We start from the raw sequence: 15518 nt of genomic DNA, 5'->3' as shown, positions 1-15518 counted from the left end.
CCACATAGTTCTGCCTCTGAGGAGGATTCCTGCCCCCACACCAGTGCTGACCACTCAGTCCCACCACACGCCACACCTTTCCCAATCTCATACAAGCTAATGAGCTTTGGGCTCTTTCCCAAAACCAGACAGCACAGTGGAAGGAAAGGGTGATTTACCTAAATTCCCCCATTACTCAGACTTCTCATGACTGTGGTTTGATACATGGTGTAACCCCATCCCTTTGCAAAGTCAGATCAGACTCTTTTTATTTTCTGAAAAGCCAGCTCACTACAGGCAAAAATTTTGCCTCCTTTCAGAGACTGTTTGTAGGTGTTATTCTGGGCTAGAACACAGACAAATGAAAATCCCAGTGTGAAGGTTAATGTGGAAATCCTCCTGAGGGAGTAACATAACACAAAGTGCATTTCCTCTGTTTAAAAGATGCCAAGCACACAGATGCCATTCTGTTCTGCTCAGAGACACTGTAGCTGTGCCCAGTGAGCCATAGTGGGCAGAAAGAGCATTCCCAGGGGCAGAAAAGATGAAGAATTTGCTTCTAGAGAAGGATCTCTGGAGACACAGCATCCCCATCTTATGACAACTGCTAGCTTCCCGTTGTCCCAGCTGATGTTAGGCAAGACTCGTTAATATTCAAACCTCAGCAAAAGGAAAACGCACACACAGACCACGAAGCATTCCAGCAGAGATCACAGTACCTAAAATAGCCACCACCTCGTCGTCCTGGATGACTTCCAAGGATCCTGAGACCACAAAGCAGAGAGCATCAACGCTTTCCCCAGCGTGGTAGATGAGGTCCCCCGGGGCACAATGGATGGTCTGGAACTCCACGGCCAGGGCTCGCAGGCAGCCGTCGCTGGCCAGCCGGAAGGCAGGGTGCTCGTTGAAAACCTTCCGGTTCAGGTGCACGCAGATGTCTGCTCTCATGTCCTTTGGGCAGATCGAGAGCACCTGGATGAACGAAAAGATGGAAAAATAATCAGCTGGGCAAGAGACACCAAGGCCACCGCTGTGTGAAATAACCAGATGGGTGGGTCTGAAGAAGTGCCTGGGGGGAATCTTGAAATCCATCCATCCATCCATCCGTCCATCCATCCATCCATCCATCCATCCATCCATCCATCCATCCATCCATCCAGTCATCCATCCATCCATCCATCCATCCATCCATCCATCCATCCATCCATCCATCATCCATCCATCCAGTCATCCATCCATCCATCCATCCATCCATCCATCCATCCATCCATCCATCATCCATCCATCCATCCATCCATACATCCATACATCCATACATCCATACATCCCTCCCTCCAGTCATTTCATAAAGCTTCTGGTGGGAGTTTCATTCTGATTTGGGGTAGTCTTTTCCTGCCCATCTACTGCTTTCACTTTGTCTGAAAGGGTGATGTGGAAGCAAGGACTGCTCTGTTACACTCTGCTCACTCTCACACTCATTTCCAGAGGTGGAAATGCTCTGTCCTGTCTGTGGGTGTCCCTCCAGACCTGGTGCCCAGACTGTCTGCCTGCTGCTATGCTCAATCCCTGCAGGAGCACAGAACAGAGCTGAAGGAGCTCAAGAACATGCAAAGACAGACCATCCACAATAGAAAACCACCACGTTTTGTTCACACTCAGAAAACCCAACTTTCAGAAGTCTTGATGTAGTGACCACTTACCAACACATGTCCAAACATACCCAGGGCTCAGTTTCAGTGAGATATACAAGGAACTACCTGCTCAGGAAGACCTACTAGACTAGAATATCCAAAGAGATTGGAGGAAAAAGGAAATATATTGAAACCTCATTAAATGTGAAGTAAAGGTGAGTGAAGAACTGTCCACTATGAAGACATCTTCATTGTAGATAGATTTAATTAAAACCTTCAACTAGTTTCTTACTTTAAACAGCTTTCCCTATTGAAACAGTAACACAAATACACTTGAAGAAAGAAAGTGAAAACCTGTGGGTCTTTTGGGTTTGTAAACTGTGTTTAATATCTGCACTCCCTCCTAAACACACTAACATTCTTATAGCCCCAAAATGCACATCAGATAACTGCACTAAGAAACACATAAAGCCTCTTAATGTTTTTCTAGGATAAATGATAGAAAAGAGCATGAGACTAAGAGCACCCTGGAAGTCTCATATCAGGAAGACTGCAGATCAATAGTACTGATTAATTTCCCATTGTATGGAATTAATCTGGCAGCTTGCTCTGCAGACAGTGCAGGAGACAGGGACACTGGGTTAATGAGTTGACTATTACGGAATAATAGCAGAGGGAGACTCTGGTAACCCTCACTAAGCTTTGAGGTAAATGGTCATGTTAATGAACTCAAACTACAATTTTAATTTCTGTTTAATGCAGGAGAGGTATAAAACAAATTACTGCAAAGTATTATTAAAGCTCCTACAGCACAGAATGTGAAAAGAATAAATAACTTCTATTTTAATAATAATAATAATTAGTCCTTTTCTTATTCAGATAGACCAAAGTGTCCTTGGGATCAAAGACATAATGAATGCAGAAAGGTGAAAGAGAAGTTATTTTCCCCTTCTCTGTACTATGACAGTGTGTGGTGAGAAGGGGCTACTGTAACCATCTGCACTAACCTCTTCCACTCCAAATGTTCCCATCAATCCCAGAATATCTGGTAAAATTATAGCCTGGAAGGCCTTGACTTAATGTTTGCCAGTGCTACAGGGTATTTGTTCCAATGGACAGCTACACTCTCTCTCAAAATATGTGTTTTTTCTGACCTCAGGTTTTGTTTTTTTTTTTTTAATTTTCAGCCAACACCCAGAGAATCTATGATCCTGTTGAGATAAAAGACCTGAAATACTCATAAATCTCTTCCACGTGTAGGTGTTCATAGAATACGACCAGGTCACCTCTCAATCTTGAAACAACAAGAGTGATAGAAGATGCTTTTTTTGTCTAACGCTATGAAGCACAGGCTCACTTTGGAAACTTCCCCCTGCATGAGGTTTCCTCGCTTACAATCAACTTCCCAGAGCACCATATCATTAGTTTTTATTTTAGTTAACAAAGAATAAGTAGATTTGAGTTAATGGTATTTTTCTGTAACAAAATGTTGTACAGAACACATTAAGATCCCCTGCACAAGTACGTTTTATCACAAAAAATAGTAACAAACATTTGACAAGGCATATTCTCTATAAGCCATCATTTGCATTAGTAATAGTATCTTGTCTGAGTCACTGTAGACCACATTCTGTATCACATTTCCATAATTTAGTAAGGGCAAATGTCAATTTTACAAACGTTGATTTACCTGAGTCATTCCATTTACCAGTAGAAATATGGGAATGCCTTAGTTTCTCAGTTACAAAAAAAAATAAAAAAAAAAAAGATTACTTTTGGGAGTGATTGTTTCACCTTGGCCTTACTTGTGGATCAAACAGAAAGTTTGTCTTTATTACAATACAACAGAAACATGCCATCTTTCTTAATCTCAATAGTAACTTAATGAAAAATTCTGCTTTCTTTTCTACCATGATTGATGATTTTGAACATTTTTATCTACTCTTGGGCCTGAATCATGGTTATAAGTTTTTTATGTCCCTTTAATACTTTCAGAAATTTAAGTGCTTTTGACTTAACAAGGCCACGAGCTAGGAATTCTCAAACATTGCTCTTAAGAAAAATGTCTATGTTCACACATGACTGATTACCAAATTTCAGCTTTTGAGCTTCCAAACTGCAGAAAAAAAATCAGTTAAACTGTTGAAGAGGTTGTTCATGTAAGATTCTGAGATGTTTCAGGACCCTTTGTTTGCCTGGACTGTACAATAATTGTGTCCCTCAAGAATAAAAGCCACTTGGATGCAAAGCAGCATACCATTTCCTCACAAATACAGACTTAAATACAGAGTATTAAAAGTGAACACTCAAAGAATGATTTTTTTTTATGGACACAAGCAGCATATCTATCATTACACACTATAATATGAAGAGACAGAAAAAAAATCCATTGCACAAAGAAAAGCCAGTCTTAGAAAGCATAATTCAGGAATTCTCTGATGTCATGATAAACTGATTCTCCTAATGACAAATCACTGTACAGATATATATGGAGATATCAGTTATCAACAACATAAGCAGTAAATGAGTAATGATCTAGGAGTTAGCCAGGAACAAATATGCTTAATTTGATTTCTCTTGCCTGCTACATCGGCATTGAGAACAGAGAATGAAACAGATGACAAGTAAAACAAATACTTAGTATTACAAGAATTGGCAAGGCATTGTTGACTGCTATAGATAAATGTAGATATATGTAGGGGAAAAAAGAGAGCAAAGATAGACAATTGCAACATTCAGCTACATGCTTACTGCATGCTTTTCAAATGAGCACTCCAAATTCAGATGACTATTCATGAAAATTACCTCTTATTGACAATACAAAACTTTGGACATTTTTATTGTGAATTGCTCTCATTGAGATCTCAGCATTTTTAAGGCACTATGCAAACAAGGAAATACAAACTAGTAGCACCATGGCTGTCCCTGAGTCCATTATGTGTACAAATGCACACATATGGGTGCAAATAAAAAAATTTAGGTTAAGGGAGAGCACATCCTGCAATGCTCAGTCAAATCTCTTCACTGTGAGGGAAATGCCTCCAACCAAAGCTCTGCTGGCACATTGGTTCTGCCCTGTGTGCTCTTTCAGCAGCGCAGCAAAAAACTACCAAGTGAAATTTCTTAAGAGGAGATTTCCTTGGAGATTCTGTGGCCTTTTGCAGTGACACATGCAGTTTGTAAGGCAGGCAGGGCATTCAGGTGGCTGAGGGCAATGCTTTGCTAACTGAGGGGTTTGGAGCACTTGGAAAGGACAGGTGCTTGTGCTGCTACAGAATTTGCTCTGTAATAAATCTGCAGCCACAGACTTTGCAGCCAGCTCTCCCCTACGTGTCCAGGCAGCATGAAAGAACTGAACCTGCTACACATCAGTGCGAAATCAGAGGAGAAAGCTGAATTCTACCCAGAGGAGAATCTTTGCTGGCTGTACCAACTCTGATTTTACCAGGAATGAAGCAAGGCTCCCTGAACAGCACACACAGACCTGAGCCACTAAAAAGCTGAGGGAGGAGAAAGGAAAGCACAGAATAATATTTATCATCTTCTCTCTTTGCACAGGAAATTGAATCTCCTCAAAACCAGTGTAAGACAATTGCTGAGCTCGGCCATCACCACCTGGCACCCAGCTGATACAGACCCCAGCACGACAACTCCCAAAGCAAAGACTCAACAGCATCACCATGTCTAGATAATCTCATATGGAAAATGCTGGCAGTGAGAGAATGGTTTGTGGTTGCTGCTAGAGGTTGGGAAAGGCAGGAACCAGCTCTGGAAGACTCAGAGGGTATTGGCACAAAATGTCTCACAGTCTTTTCAGCTCGAGATTTGCAGGGGTGGGGGACTTAAAACTCCCCAGGGGGTTCCATCTGATTTTTTAACTCTCTCATCCATTTCCTCAGCATGTGCAGGCAGTTCAAGATAAGCTTCCTGAACAGCTCAAAGAGCTCTACAGGGAGCAAAGATTATGAAAAAGTCAAACAAAAGCAAATTAATCAAAACAAAAACTGCACAGATTAAGAGCGCATCCACACAGTATCTTTTAGGATGGGTTTACAGGTTTAAGTATTTGTTTAAAAATCTTCCCCAGCTGGAAAACACTACAGGATGGCTTAGCAGGTGTTACAGAATCTGTTAGGACTTGTCAACAAATAGGGCAGAGGCCAGTGAATAATGAACATTAGCTATCAATCCTCTTTCAGCACACAGGATTCTCACATTTTGGGGGCTGTAGGTAGGGAATATATTGACTGATGACCAAGCCAAGAGCTTTGACATTCTAAGGTGTAATAACTAGGACTGTTTCCTGAATGAATAACTGTAACAAATATCAGAGATACTAAAAATGCCAGCTTTGAAAATAAATAAAATAAACTACTCCAACCTCAAAGCCATTACAGGCCACAGAAAAGTCTTTTTATTTTGTGGAGAAAGGCCACTCTGGGTTTTCAGACATATTCAGCAGTCAGAATCAAGGTCAGCTCTTTACAAAAAAACCCACAATACTCACTAGGCAGCTGACCAAGTTACTCAGATTTTTAGAAAGATTTGGCTCATATTAGTATGGAATTCTATTTCAGGCCTGGCTAAAAGTGTTACATTTGTCACTGGATGGAGGCCAAAGAGAGCAAGGTAAGAAAACAGCTGACTGGCAAATCACAGCATTTTTCTGTAATAATCAGTTAATTTTGTAAGGATCTCCAAGATGATGTATGGAGCTGAGCAGTAATTAACCCTGCATGCATTAGGGTAGTCTTTAACACATCACTGAGTATCTTGGCACCAAGAACCGAATGTCAGCAGCAATGGTGTGCTCTGTTTTAATTGCACTAAGATACAAGCTCACTTGGATTTAAATGCTCTGAAATCGAGATCTGAAAATCACATCTAAGTTGAGTTTGGCTTGTTTTCTGATTAATAATATATGATCTGAACCAGTGATTAAAATGGATGGATTTCTCAGTATCGTAACAAAATGAACTTGTTTTTTTTTAACCGAGTAACTGGTTAGAGACGTTAAAAAAATCCCAAGAAATTGGCCATGGAGTCCATTAAATTCAGTTTGTTAATACAGATAGAATCTGGCTAAGGGTTAGAAAATCAGGGCAAGATGAAAGGCAACAACATGTCTTTTAAGGAATCAAGTGGTTCACCAGCACAGGGGCTACTGCTCTGTCTAATGCACTAAAAAGTGGCACACTAATAACATCCACAGATGACTCCAAGTAGTAGATCCCAGGTTGCATAAAGTTTGCATATTTAAAGGTTTTATAGTTTTCATTTTTGTTGTCATATCTACAGCAAGCAAAATTATTGCACAGCCTTCTAATGGGGCAAGGGACAGCACACTACTGGGAAATTTATCATTAAAAAACAGCTTTTTAGATAAAACAAGGAAAAGAAACATCTTAAAGAATATGTCATACATCAAAGAGTTTTTCAAGTCACAACAGTTTCTGGCACTTAAGGTCACCCTTGGAAGAATGGAATTGTTCAGTGCACTATTTAATTTTGTGGTTTTTTCTGGAGGTGGCTTTACTTTCTCACATGCAGCGTTGTGTAAAGACACTCAGGGAAATGAGGGATAAAAACAGAGGTGGTTAGACCTTCCATAAGATGTGGTCAGGAGCTGACATCCCCTTTGTCTGCTCCATCCCTTTGGTGGCAGTGCCCAGCAAATTGCCTGGCCCATCCACTCAGGGATTATTCCCCCAGGAATTAAGTTCATGAGCTGCTCCATAGCCCTGGCATCTCCTCAAGCATGACAATTTCACCATTTATTCTGTATTAATCCCAAGATATTACACCCAAGAGGCAGAGATAACTGTGAATACTCTTTCCTGGTCCTGCAGAGTGCATCCAGGAGGCAAACAATCCATAAAGGGGAAAAAGGAAGCCCCACCAGTGCACAGACCTGTGTGGGGAAGGACAGTGAGATCTTGAGCATCTCTCCTGCATCCCACTCTCCAGAGATCTGTGTATTCCAACTGTACCTGTTCTTAGCTCAGCTCTGGGAGGTGAAGCATGACTCCTTGTTCACCTTGTCCCAGTCTGCAAGGAATGACCAACAACCCCTACAAGGAAACAAAAATTCCCATCCAAATGCTTTTTACCTGCCCTTCCCAGCAGGGAACTGTGTGCAGCTGTCACAGCTAATGTTGTGGAAGTTCTCTTTGGCCACAAAGCTTGGCAGGCTTCTACTCCTTGGTCATCCACAAGGAAATCCAGCCAGCATTTATGGGCACCTCAGTGTGATGGGATGTGGCAGCAATGGCAGCCTGATTCCTCTGTTTGTCTCAGGGTATCACTATTTCTACAGCTCTTGAAGCCCTTATTAACAGCAAACATTAATAAGCTGCACTGTCCTCATGTAGAGTCATATTTAATGAAGTTACAACCTGTGTCTATTTACCATAAACTCATCTCCTTTATGCAAGCTTAGCAGTGAATAATTCCAATACTGTGTTATGTTCCTGTGATATCCATTTCAGTCACTGCAACATGGAATTGGCTTTCATTATCCCAGATGCCATTGATGTTCAGGTTGAAACTAAATAAGTTCACTTTTTTCTCGTTCAACCTATGGCTTTTCTGAAGGAAACTACTGTTAAAACATGATGGACATTTATTTAATTGCTTTCTGAGCAAATTGTAAGCCATGCAACAGCACAAAGGTCAAGATGAGAAAAATCTTTGGGTTTTACAGACATTTCAGAGTGTTATCATTAGATAAGACCTTGAGACATCTGCATGTTAGTTAATGGTTGTTCTGCTTTCCTGGATAATGACCTATTTCTTACAGAAGAGCTAGTATCTATAAATTTCTCATTTGCTGCCTGGATATTTTAATGAAAACTAAGGTATTTGAATTCAGTGTGTTTCATATACCAAATTATTTCTGCAAAGATTTTTTAAAATCTACTTAAAAATGATAATGTACACAGAAAGTACTGCCTCTTTTGCCTCTCACAAAACAACCCCGGGTTCTGATGGATGAGTGATACTGCTTAATATATAAAAGCTTTTCAGTTTTGTCATGTTTTTAACCCTGCTCATTATTAGATGAGTAACCCCAAAATCTGCATCACTAAACATTAAAAAAAAATTTAAAAATAAAAAAATCCCATCTTGTTTGAGCCACTGTTGCACCAGGAGATAAGTGTCCATGTATTACATATCTCATCCCAGCTGTCAGAGGAGGGCTCTCATGTTTAAGTGATTTAAGAGTGTGGATCAGAAGCCACTTGCTTCCCCTTAGGTAATAATAAAAAATATGCTAATGCTTTTAGTGTCATTGTTAATTCCTTGTTTGTGAGCACTCAGAGACAGGCTGTAGCAATGTGGTCTGAAGGCAGGATTTGAAGATGAGTTATTCCCAAGGAGATCAGGGAAGTCAAAATTCTGAGCTTAAAGCACCTCCACTTCAGTGTGGGGGACCAAGTCTTCTTCCACATACAAGGAAAACACACTGAGGTTTTAAATTCTTTCCAGGACATCCTGCTACACAGGCAGCAAGGACTAGATCTTCACTTAACCTCCTCCACTCTAACTTCCACTTTGCTTTCAGTTCTCATGTAAGGACTCATCAGTTTTGGCCAAAATCTTCTTTGGGACTACACACCAAATATGTTATTCAAGCATAAATATTTGAGGCAACAAATCAACAGATGTGAAGTGGTAGTAATTTCAGTCGAGTTTTTAACTTCTATTTTGATTTCAAGCACATTAATTTAAAATCTTCAGTTATCAAAGAAACATGTGTTAACCCTTGCTCCATCAATGCTGGGATTGTTCAACACCATAAAAATCTACTGTAATACTTATATAAAAAAACTCATTCTTTCTTCTTGTTCTTTAAATCTGGGTTTAAAAACAAAGCCATTTCAATGTGTTGAGTGACTGAATGAAATGTACTACAAATTTATTATTATTTATGACAAATGGGGGCAAATGATGTCACAAAACACACTCCAGTGTGATGACAGAGATATATTTGGAACAATTTAGGATGTAATAGAGTATATTAGGTTTAAAAACATCCTTGGATGATAGAAACTGTCTGATCTGTCTAATGGAAAATGAAAAGCTGAAATTCCTCAGTAATTATCCTGTGTTATGAGCACATGTGTGTTTTGCAGGATAATAAGAGGCTTAATGAAAAGTTTATAAAAATTAAGCAAAATGGGAAATCATGTGATGCAAATATATCCTCACAACAGACTGCTCAGAATGTCATTACTGAAGCTCTGAAAATTAAACTGGCAGAAACCTCTAAGGCCAGGTCCAGGCTGTCAGAAGAAGCAGTGCAGAGAAGCAATCCAAGACCTGGAAGAAGAATTTGCTCTTCCAAGCTGGAGCACTGTCTGGACTCAGCAGCTCAGCTACGGGTGCAGTGCATCCCACCAGCCCCTCTGTACCCACAAAAATAAATCTGTGTGACACTGGGTACCTCGGGGTCCCTCTGCTCCCATCCTCTGGCTGCTCTAGGCTTGGTGCAGATGGATGCAATTTAAGTGCCAAGGGTCTTACAGCAAGGCTTGAAGGGTTAATGAAAGACCTGAGGCAAGAGAAACCACCCACCCCAGATGACCAATCTCTAGGACTGTCCCTCTGTTTCTATGATTTTTTCAGCTGGAACTTATAATGGTTTCTCATTTGTGTGGGTGATATCTCCTGAGTGGAGATAAATGTAAGACTGGTTGCAACACTGCTTCCCAAGCTTTTGCTAAAGGCAAGATTTCTGCAGCAGAAAGCAAACTGCCTGATCATACAGCCCCAGGGATGCTCTGTGCAGGCACTACAGGCCACTGGAGCTGTTGCTTTTTCAAGGCTGTAAGAGACACAAAATACCAAAATATCCAACCTGGTGCTCAAGTTCTTACATTTCTTGTGTCTCTGTTCTTCTGTACCATGGGCTTTTCTGGGAAGCTTGATTATCTGAAACTATTGATGTCCAGATGCAGAGATTCCTGAAATCCTGTTTTAAACTGAGTTTGCATCCAGGCCTACATTTAGGCAAGTCTTCACCAAGGGAAAATTGTTAAAAACCTAAGTCACAGATTTTACAGGTAAATTAATTATCTAGCTAAGCAGCCACTCCATCTTACAGACCAGAGAACAATGTTTGCCATGAGTCAGAGATTGGGGCTCTAACTGCGTTTTTATCATCTATAAAACCGGACATGCGGAAACTATGGTAGGAAATTTCAGTAATTAAAGCATAGGTTCTCCTAATTAACTGCAAAGCATCATTAAAATCTAATGAAACTGTCGTGGAGTAACACGGGAATCTGGCTTAATAGCAAGGAGATAAATGCAAATGGTAGTTGAATTTTCATGTAGTTGGGAGTTTATACAATAGGACTGAATGCACTTACAGGAATTCAGAATAGAAAAGCTCACTTTTAACACTTGTGAATCAGGATTAGGAAGTTAGGGTATTAGTGTATAAGAAGTTAACATAATAAAGAATGTGGCATACTGAAACATAAGAATCAAAGAAATAAAGATTTTTTGCTACTTAAAGTAGCTGTATTTGTGGTGGTAAACTGAATTTCACAGCAGATGATAAAAAAGAGAAGTGGTGTTGCATCAGCATGATGTAAGACTAAATTTTTTTCTGTGCAGAGACTTCATCCTGGCACACTTGAACAATCTGTATCACCCTCACCCTCCCATACTGCACCAGAGATTCAACTGAAGAAAGAGCTTTAAAGCTCTGCAAGCACATGTCAAGAGTCACCTGTCATCTGTCATGACTCTTCCTTAACTCCTTTGGACCCTTGGCCTTTAAGTTCTTAGGAGGGAAACCATGGATACTGGAGCTTGAATGCCTAATTTAAGCTGACATGTACCAGGTCCACAGGAGCCACAGGAGCATGGCTGATCCTCACAGAACAAAAATCTGAACCTAAAACTGTTTTATCTTGCCTTATGTTCAAGGCATTGCAGCTGGAACTCTTCCCTCATCTGACTTCAGCTCTCTGAAATATCCAAAGCTGGAGAGGCTCACTGCACATGCAATGCAGAAAGAGAGTTCTTGAGGACAAGCCATGAGGTCAGTCCTGGCACATGAGCAATCACTCTCCAAAGATGATCCTCTTAAACCAGCTTTTAAAGAAACCTAAATGAGGTTCCTTCTGAGGGCTAAAGTCCTGTAGGGCTTCCACCCTGGCACAGATGCCAGGGGTATCACATTTTCTGCACCTCCCTACCAAAGGCCTGAGGTGCCAGTCCAGAGATTTGAGCTCAGGGAGATCAATCTCTACTGCCATCCAATCTTAAACTAATTATGCTGATGGATATGCCAATGACCTGGGCATCAGCAAAAGGTCCAAGCCAATCAAATGCATTTAACTGCAATGCACAGATGCCAATATTTCTCAGGATAATACAGATGTAGTTTAGACACCAAATTATGTTCTTGGGCTAATTTGAAGACCAATTTCCCATTGATTTTAATAGTTAAATACGTTAAAATTATTTAGTATTTAGACAAAAGACTGGAAAGCAGAAAACATTTACCACAATGAAAAATAAAGGCATACATTACAAGCAGCAAAACAGTCCATTTCTAAAACAATGATTTTTTTTTTTTTTCAAACACAAAAATAATAAAGGCATAGCATGCAGTTAGAAATTTGTTAGTAAATTATAAGCTGCTATACAGTCCACATTCTAAGAAAGCACACAATGGACACAAACTCTTGCTGTCTAAACTGTTACCTCGGGCACTCATACCTTTTCTGTGTCAATTCCTTTAGACATGGACCAGGTTGAGACAATGTAATCCATGACTCTTTCACTAAGGCCTTTTGGGACTTGATATAGTTTTAGGAAATCCCTCACGTTGTTCAGCATCTCATGGTACCGGTTGGTGTTGGCATACATTTGCTGGAAAATGGTGGTGACGTTTCCAAAAATAGTTGCATAAAGAAGAGCTGGAAAAAAGGAAAAAATTGAAAATAAATATGTATGCTCTAGCAAATGCTAATCACAATTCAAGGGTAATGTCAGAGAATTTTATGTTTTACATGTTTACATGAGACATTACCGACTTTTCAGAAAAGAGAAATATTCTGGTATCTCACAATACCAATGTGCTGCACTACTTCTGTTTCTGACATTATCAAACACACAGAAATGCGCCTGTCATTTTTAATAATCTTTGCTCAGAGGTACTTTATAGCAGAATTCAGCTATGCATTTCCATATTGCTTTAAAAAAAAAAAACAACTGCATCCTACAAATGGTAAGAAATAAGCCACTGTGAAAGGAGAAAATGCCTTCCATCACTCAGTGCATAATGGCTTCCCTCTACACAACCATTTCTACCTCATTCCAGAAATCTCACTTTGTTTCAAACCAATTTACTGTTGTACATCACCCCTACGTGAGAGGTGGCATTTTTAAAGAAACATGGTGTTCTCCTAAAACCTATCTAATAGAAGAACTGTACTTCCATTTCACACTGTGATATTTATGTGTCCAGGTAGAAATCAGATGTCGAAGTTCATCACAAATACAGGATTCAAACCAAAGAAAGTCACGCAATATGTAGCACAAATGAGCACAAGATTTCTGTTGAAGAAAACAGAGCAGAATAACAGCCTGTGTGATGTTGCAAGGGCAAGTTTTTTCCTTGCTTTTCTGATTGTTGTGTCATATCTGCAAGATATCGGAAGATTTTCTATACCTCTGTATCCATTCAGACATATATCAACACTTAAGAGTACAAGCATATGGATTATAAAAAAGTTTAGATGGATGAATGCCACATGACTTTTTTATTTCTTCAGCCTTCTCTGCTCTTTTGGACTTTTGCAGCAGGACAAACCTGATGAAATATCACTTCTCTTAAGTGCAACATCCCTCATCCTTTTGAGCAGTTGCTGATTTATCATGCACTCAGCTCATCAGGTATGTGAGGGCACAATATCCCTGATGTTAGATGCTACTGTAAATCATTATAAATGTATAGAGAAGCCCTAATTGCCCTCAAAATGTTGTTTTTCTGCAGAAGTAAAATTCCTACAACCTCTAACCACAGCTAGACTGCATCTGCAAATCCAATGCCTGCAACCCAACTGGCCATGCAGACCTACCCAGAGCACACAGGCTGATTGAAAATGTGCCCTGCAAGACTGGCACAAAGAGATGCAACTCTGTCACCTGCCAGGCTGGAAAGAGCTGAGAATGCCATGGTGAAAACAGCTTGTCTGAAGCAACTGGCACTTATTACCTCCTCTTGGCAGAGAGGATTTGTAGAAAAATATAAAGCCAGAGAAGAAATTCTAGTTGTGTCTCATACTATATGGTCCTGGAAAAGTTGTATGTAAAAAAAATGTTTCTTCAAGAAATTATGGGTAGAATCAAGAACAAAAAAATCCCTGTACACACCACCCAGCAATATCTCACTAAGCCAGAATCCACCAGGCTGTGGAGTCTGCACAGCCAAACTCAGCATTATTTTTCTCTGTTGGAAACTAAAGTCTTCCTTTCAAATTGGAAATAGTAAAAATGGTTGAGTTCATCCAAATACTCCACTTCTCTCACAGGTGGGGAATCTGCATGGGGAATCTTTGGCAAAGAGTTAAAGGGAAGCTGCTTAGATCTTCACAGCTTTGGGGCTGTGCCTCAAGGGCTCTCCTCACCATGGTGCTCCACACCCAGCTGAGGGTGGGGGGAGAGAAGAATTTTCATTATTTACCTCTCTCTGTAAGTCCTCTCCCCATCCCTGTTCTCTACAACATAACTAGAAAAGGAGGTCATTTATAAAAAGGTGATTTTATCATTTTGCAGGTCTTGGTATGCAACAAAACTTGGAGATGCTGACAAGCATCTAATGCTGCTGCCACCTTCAAAGGGTTAAGGCTCTCCATCAATAACCCACACTGTCCATAATTAGCAAGTGAAGACTTGTCACAGAGTCTCTACTTAATGAGCAAATATTGAAGTGACAAGTGTGAGTCTTAGCCCTCACCTATTAAAAAAACAAAGGCAGAAAAGCACTACCAAGGGCATTTCACTTTTGCTGTATTTTAATTATTTTTGGCAGGTGGAATTGGCAGTCAAAAAACATGTGCAAAAGGTTCTGAAAGAGAAAAAATGCTTTGCCTCTCTTTACAGTAAAAGTATTTAAAAATTCTCTAAAGAAATCTCTGAAGTTGTTCATACATTTAAAACTCAATAGTTTTAATTTAGTCTCTCTGTTTACAATAAACAGGAGAGATGAGGTTGAAGGTGAAATTACCCAATTTCATGAAAAGACTGCTTAGGTCAAACTGCATTTATTCACCTTCTCTTTAATGACTTGAATTTCTCCAAACATTTCCTGTTATGTTCCTACAGTCATGCAACACTCATTAACTCAACTGTTCTATGTGTGTAAATCTGGAACAGTCTTCACTAAATTTTATAGAGATAAATTTTTTCTAGGTCCTAAAGGTGAGGTTAAGTGGTTAAACTGTAATTGTAGTTTCTATTTTTACTCTGAAGTGTGGAAAATCTCTCCAAAATTACATACAAGAACCCAAGTATTATATTTTTACATATAAAATCTTTATAAAACATTTCTGAATGATTTAGCAATGGTATTACACAATGTTTTAGCCTATTTAAAAATAAGGAACTTCCTAAAAAAAAAAAAAAAAAAAAAAGACTCAGAGTTACCTAAATAATCCCAAAGCATTTCAGATCTCTCTTATTATCCTGACTGTATGCTAAATACATCCAGATAGGAACATCTGCCTTAAGGAACTGAAGGCTTAATTGAGAGATCTAATTTTCCTTATATCCTGGAGTTTTATTAATCCAAGCATATACAATGTTCCTCTAAACTGCAATTGTAAAGAAGATTAGTGAGGGGGGTACCAGCCTCTTCTTTCAAATATCAAGTGGAACAAGGACAAG

At 39.7% G+C, this 15518-nt stretch overlaps 1 protein-coding gene across 1 annotated transcript in view; it reads right to left on the bottom strand.

Annotated features, from left to right (window-relative positions):
* Window positions 1-15518, bottom strand: part of KCNH5 (potassium voltage-gated channel subfamily H member 5) — a 160341-nt gene that overhangs the window by 49197 nt on the left and 95626 nt on the right. Inside the window, exons 8-9 of the mRNA XM_030275155.4 lie at window positions 12348-12547; window positions 699-951 (exon numbers count right to left, since the gene is read on the bottom strand). Of these exons, the coding sequence (XP_030131015.1) occupies window positions 699-951; window positions 12348-12547 (453 nt within the window). The remainder of the gene's footprint in view (window positions 1-698; window positions 952-12347; window positions 12548-15518) is intronic.

Source organism: Taeniopygia guttata, chromosome 5 (genome assembly GCF_048771995.1).
Source record: "Taeniopygia guttata chromosome 5, bTaeGut7.mat, whole genome shotgun sequence".
NCBI lineage: Eukaryota > Metazoa > Chordata > Aves > Passeriformes > Estrildidae > Taeniopygia > Taeniopygia guttata.
Note: the sequence above shows the minus strand (reverse complement) of the source record. Positions and strands in the feature narration are given on the sequence as shown.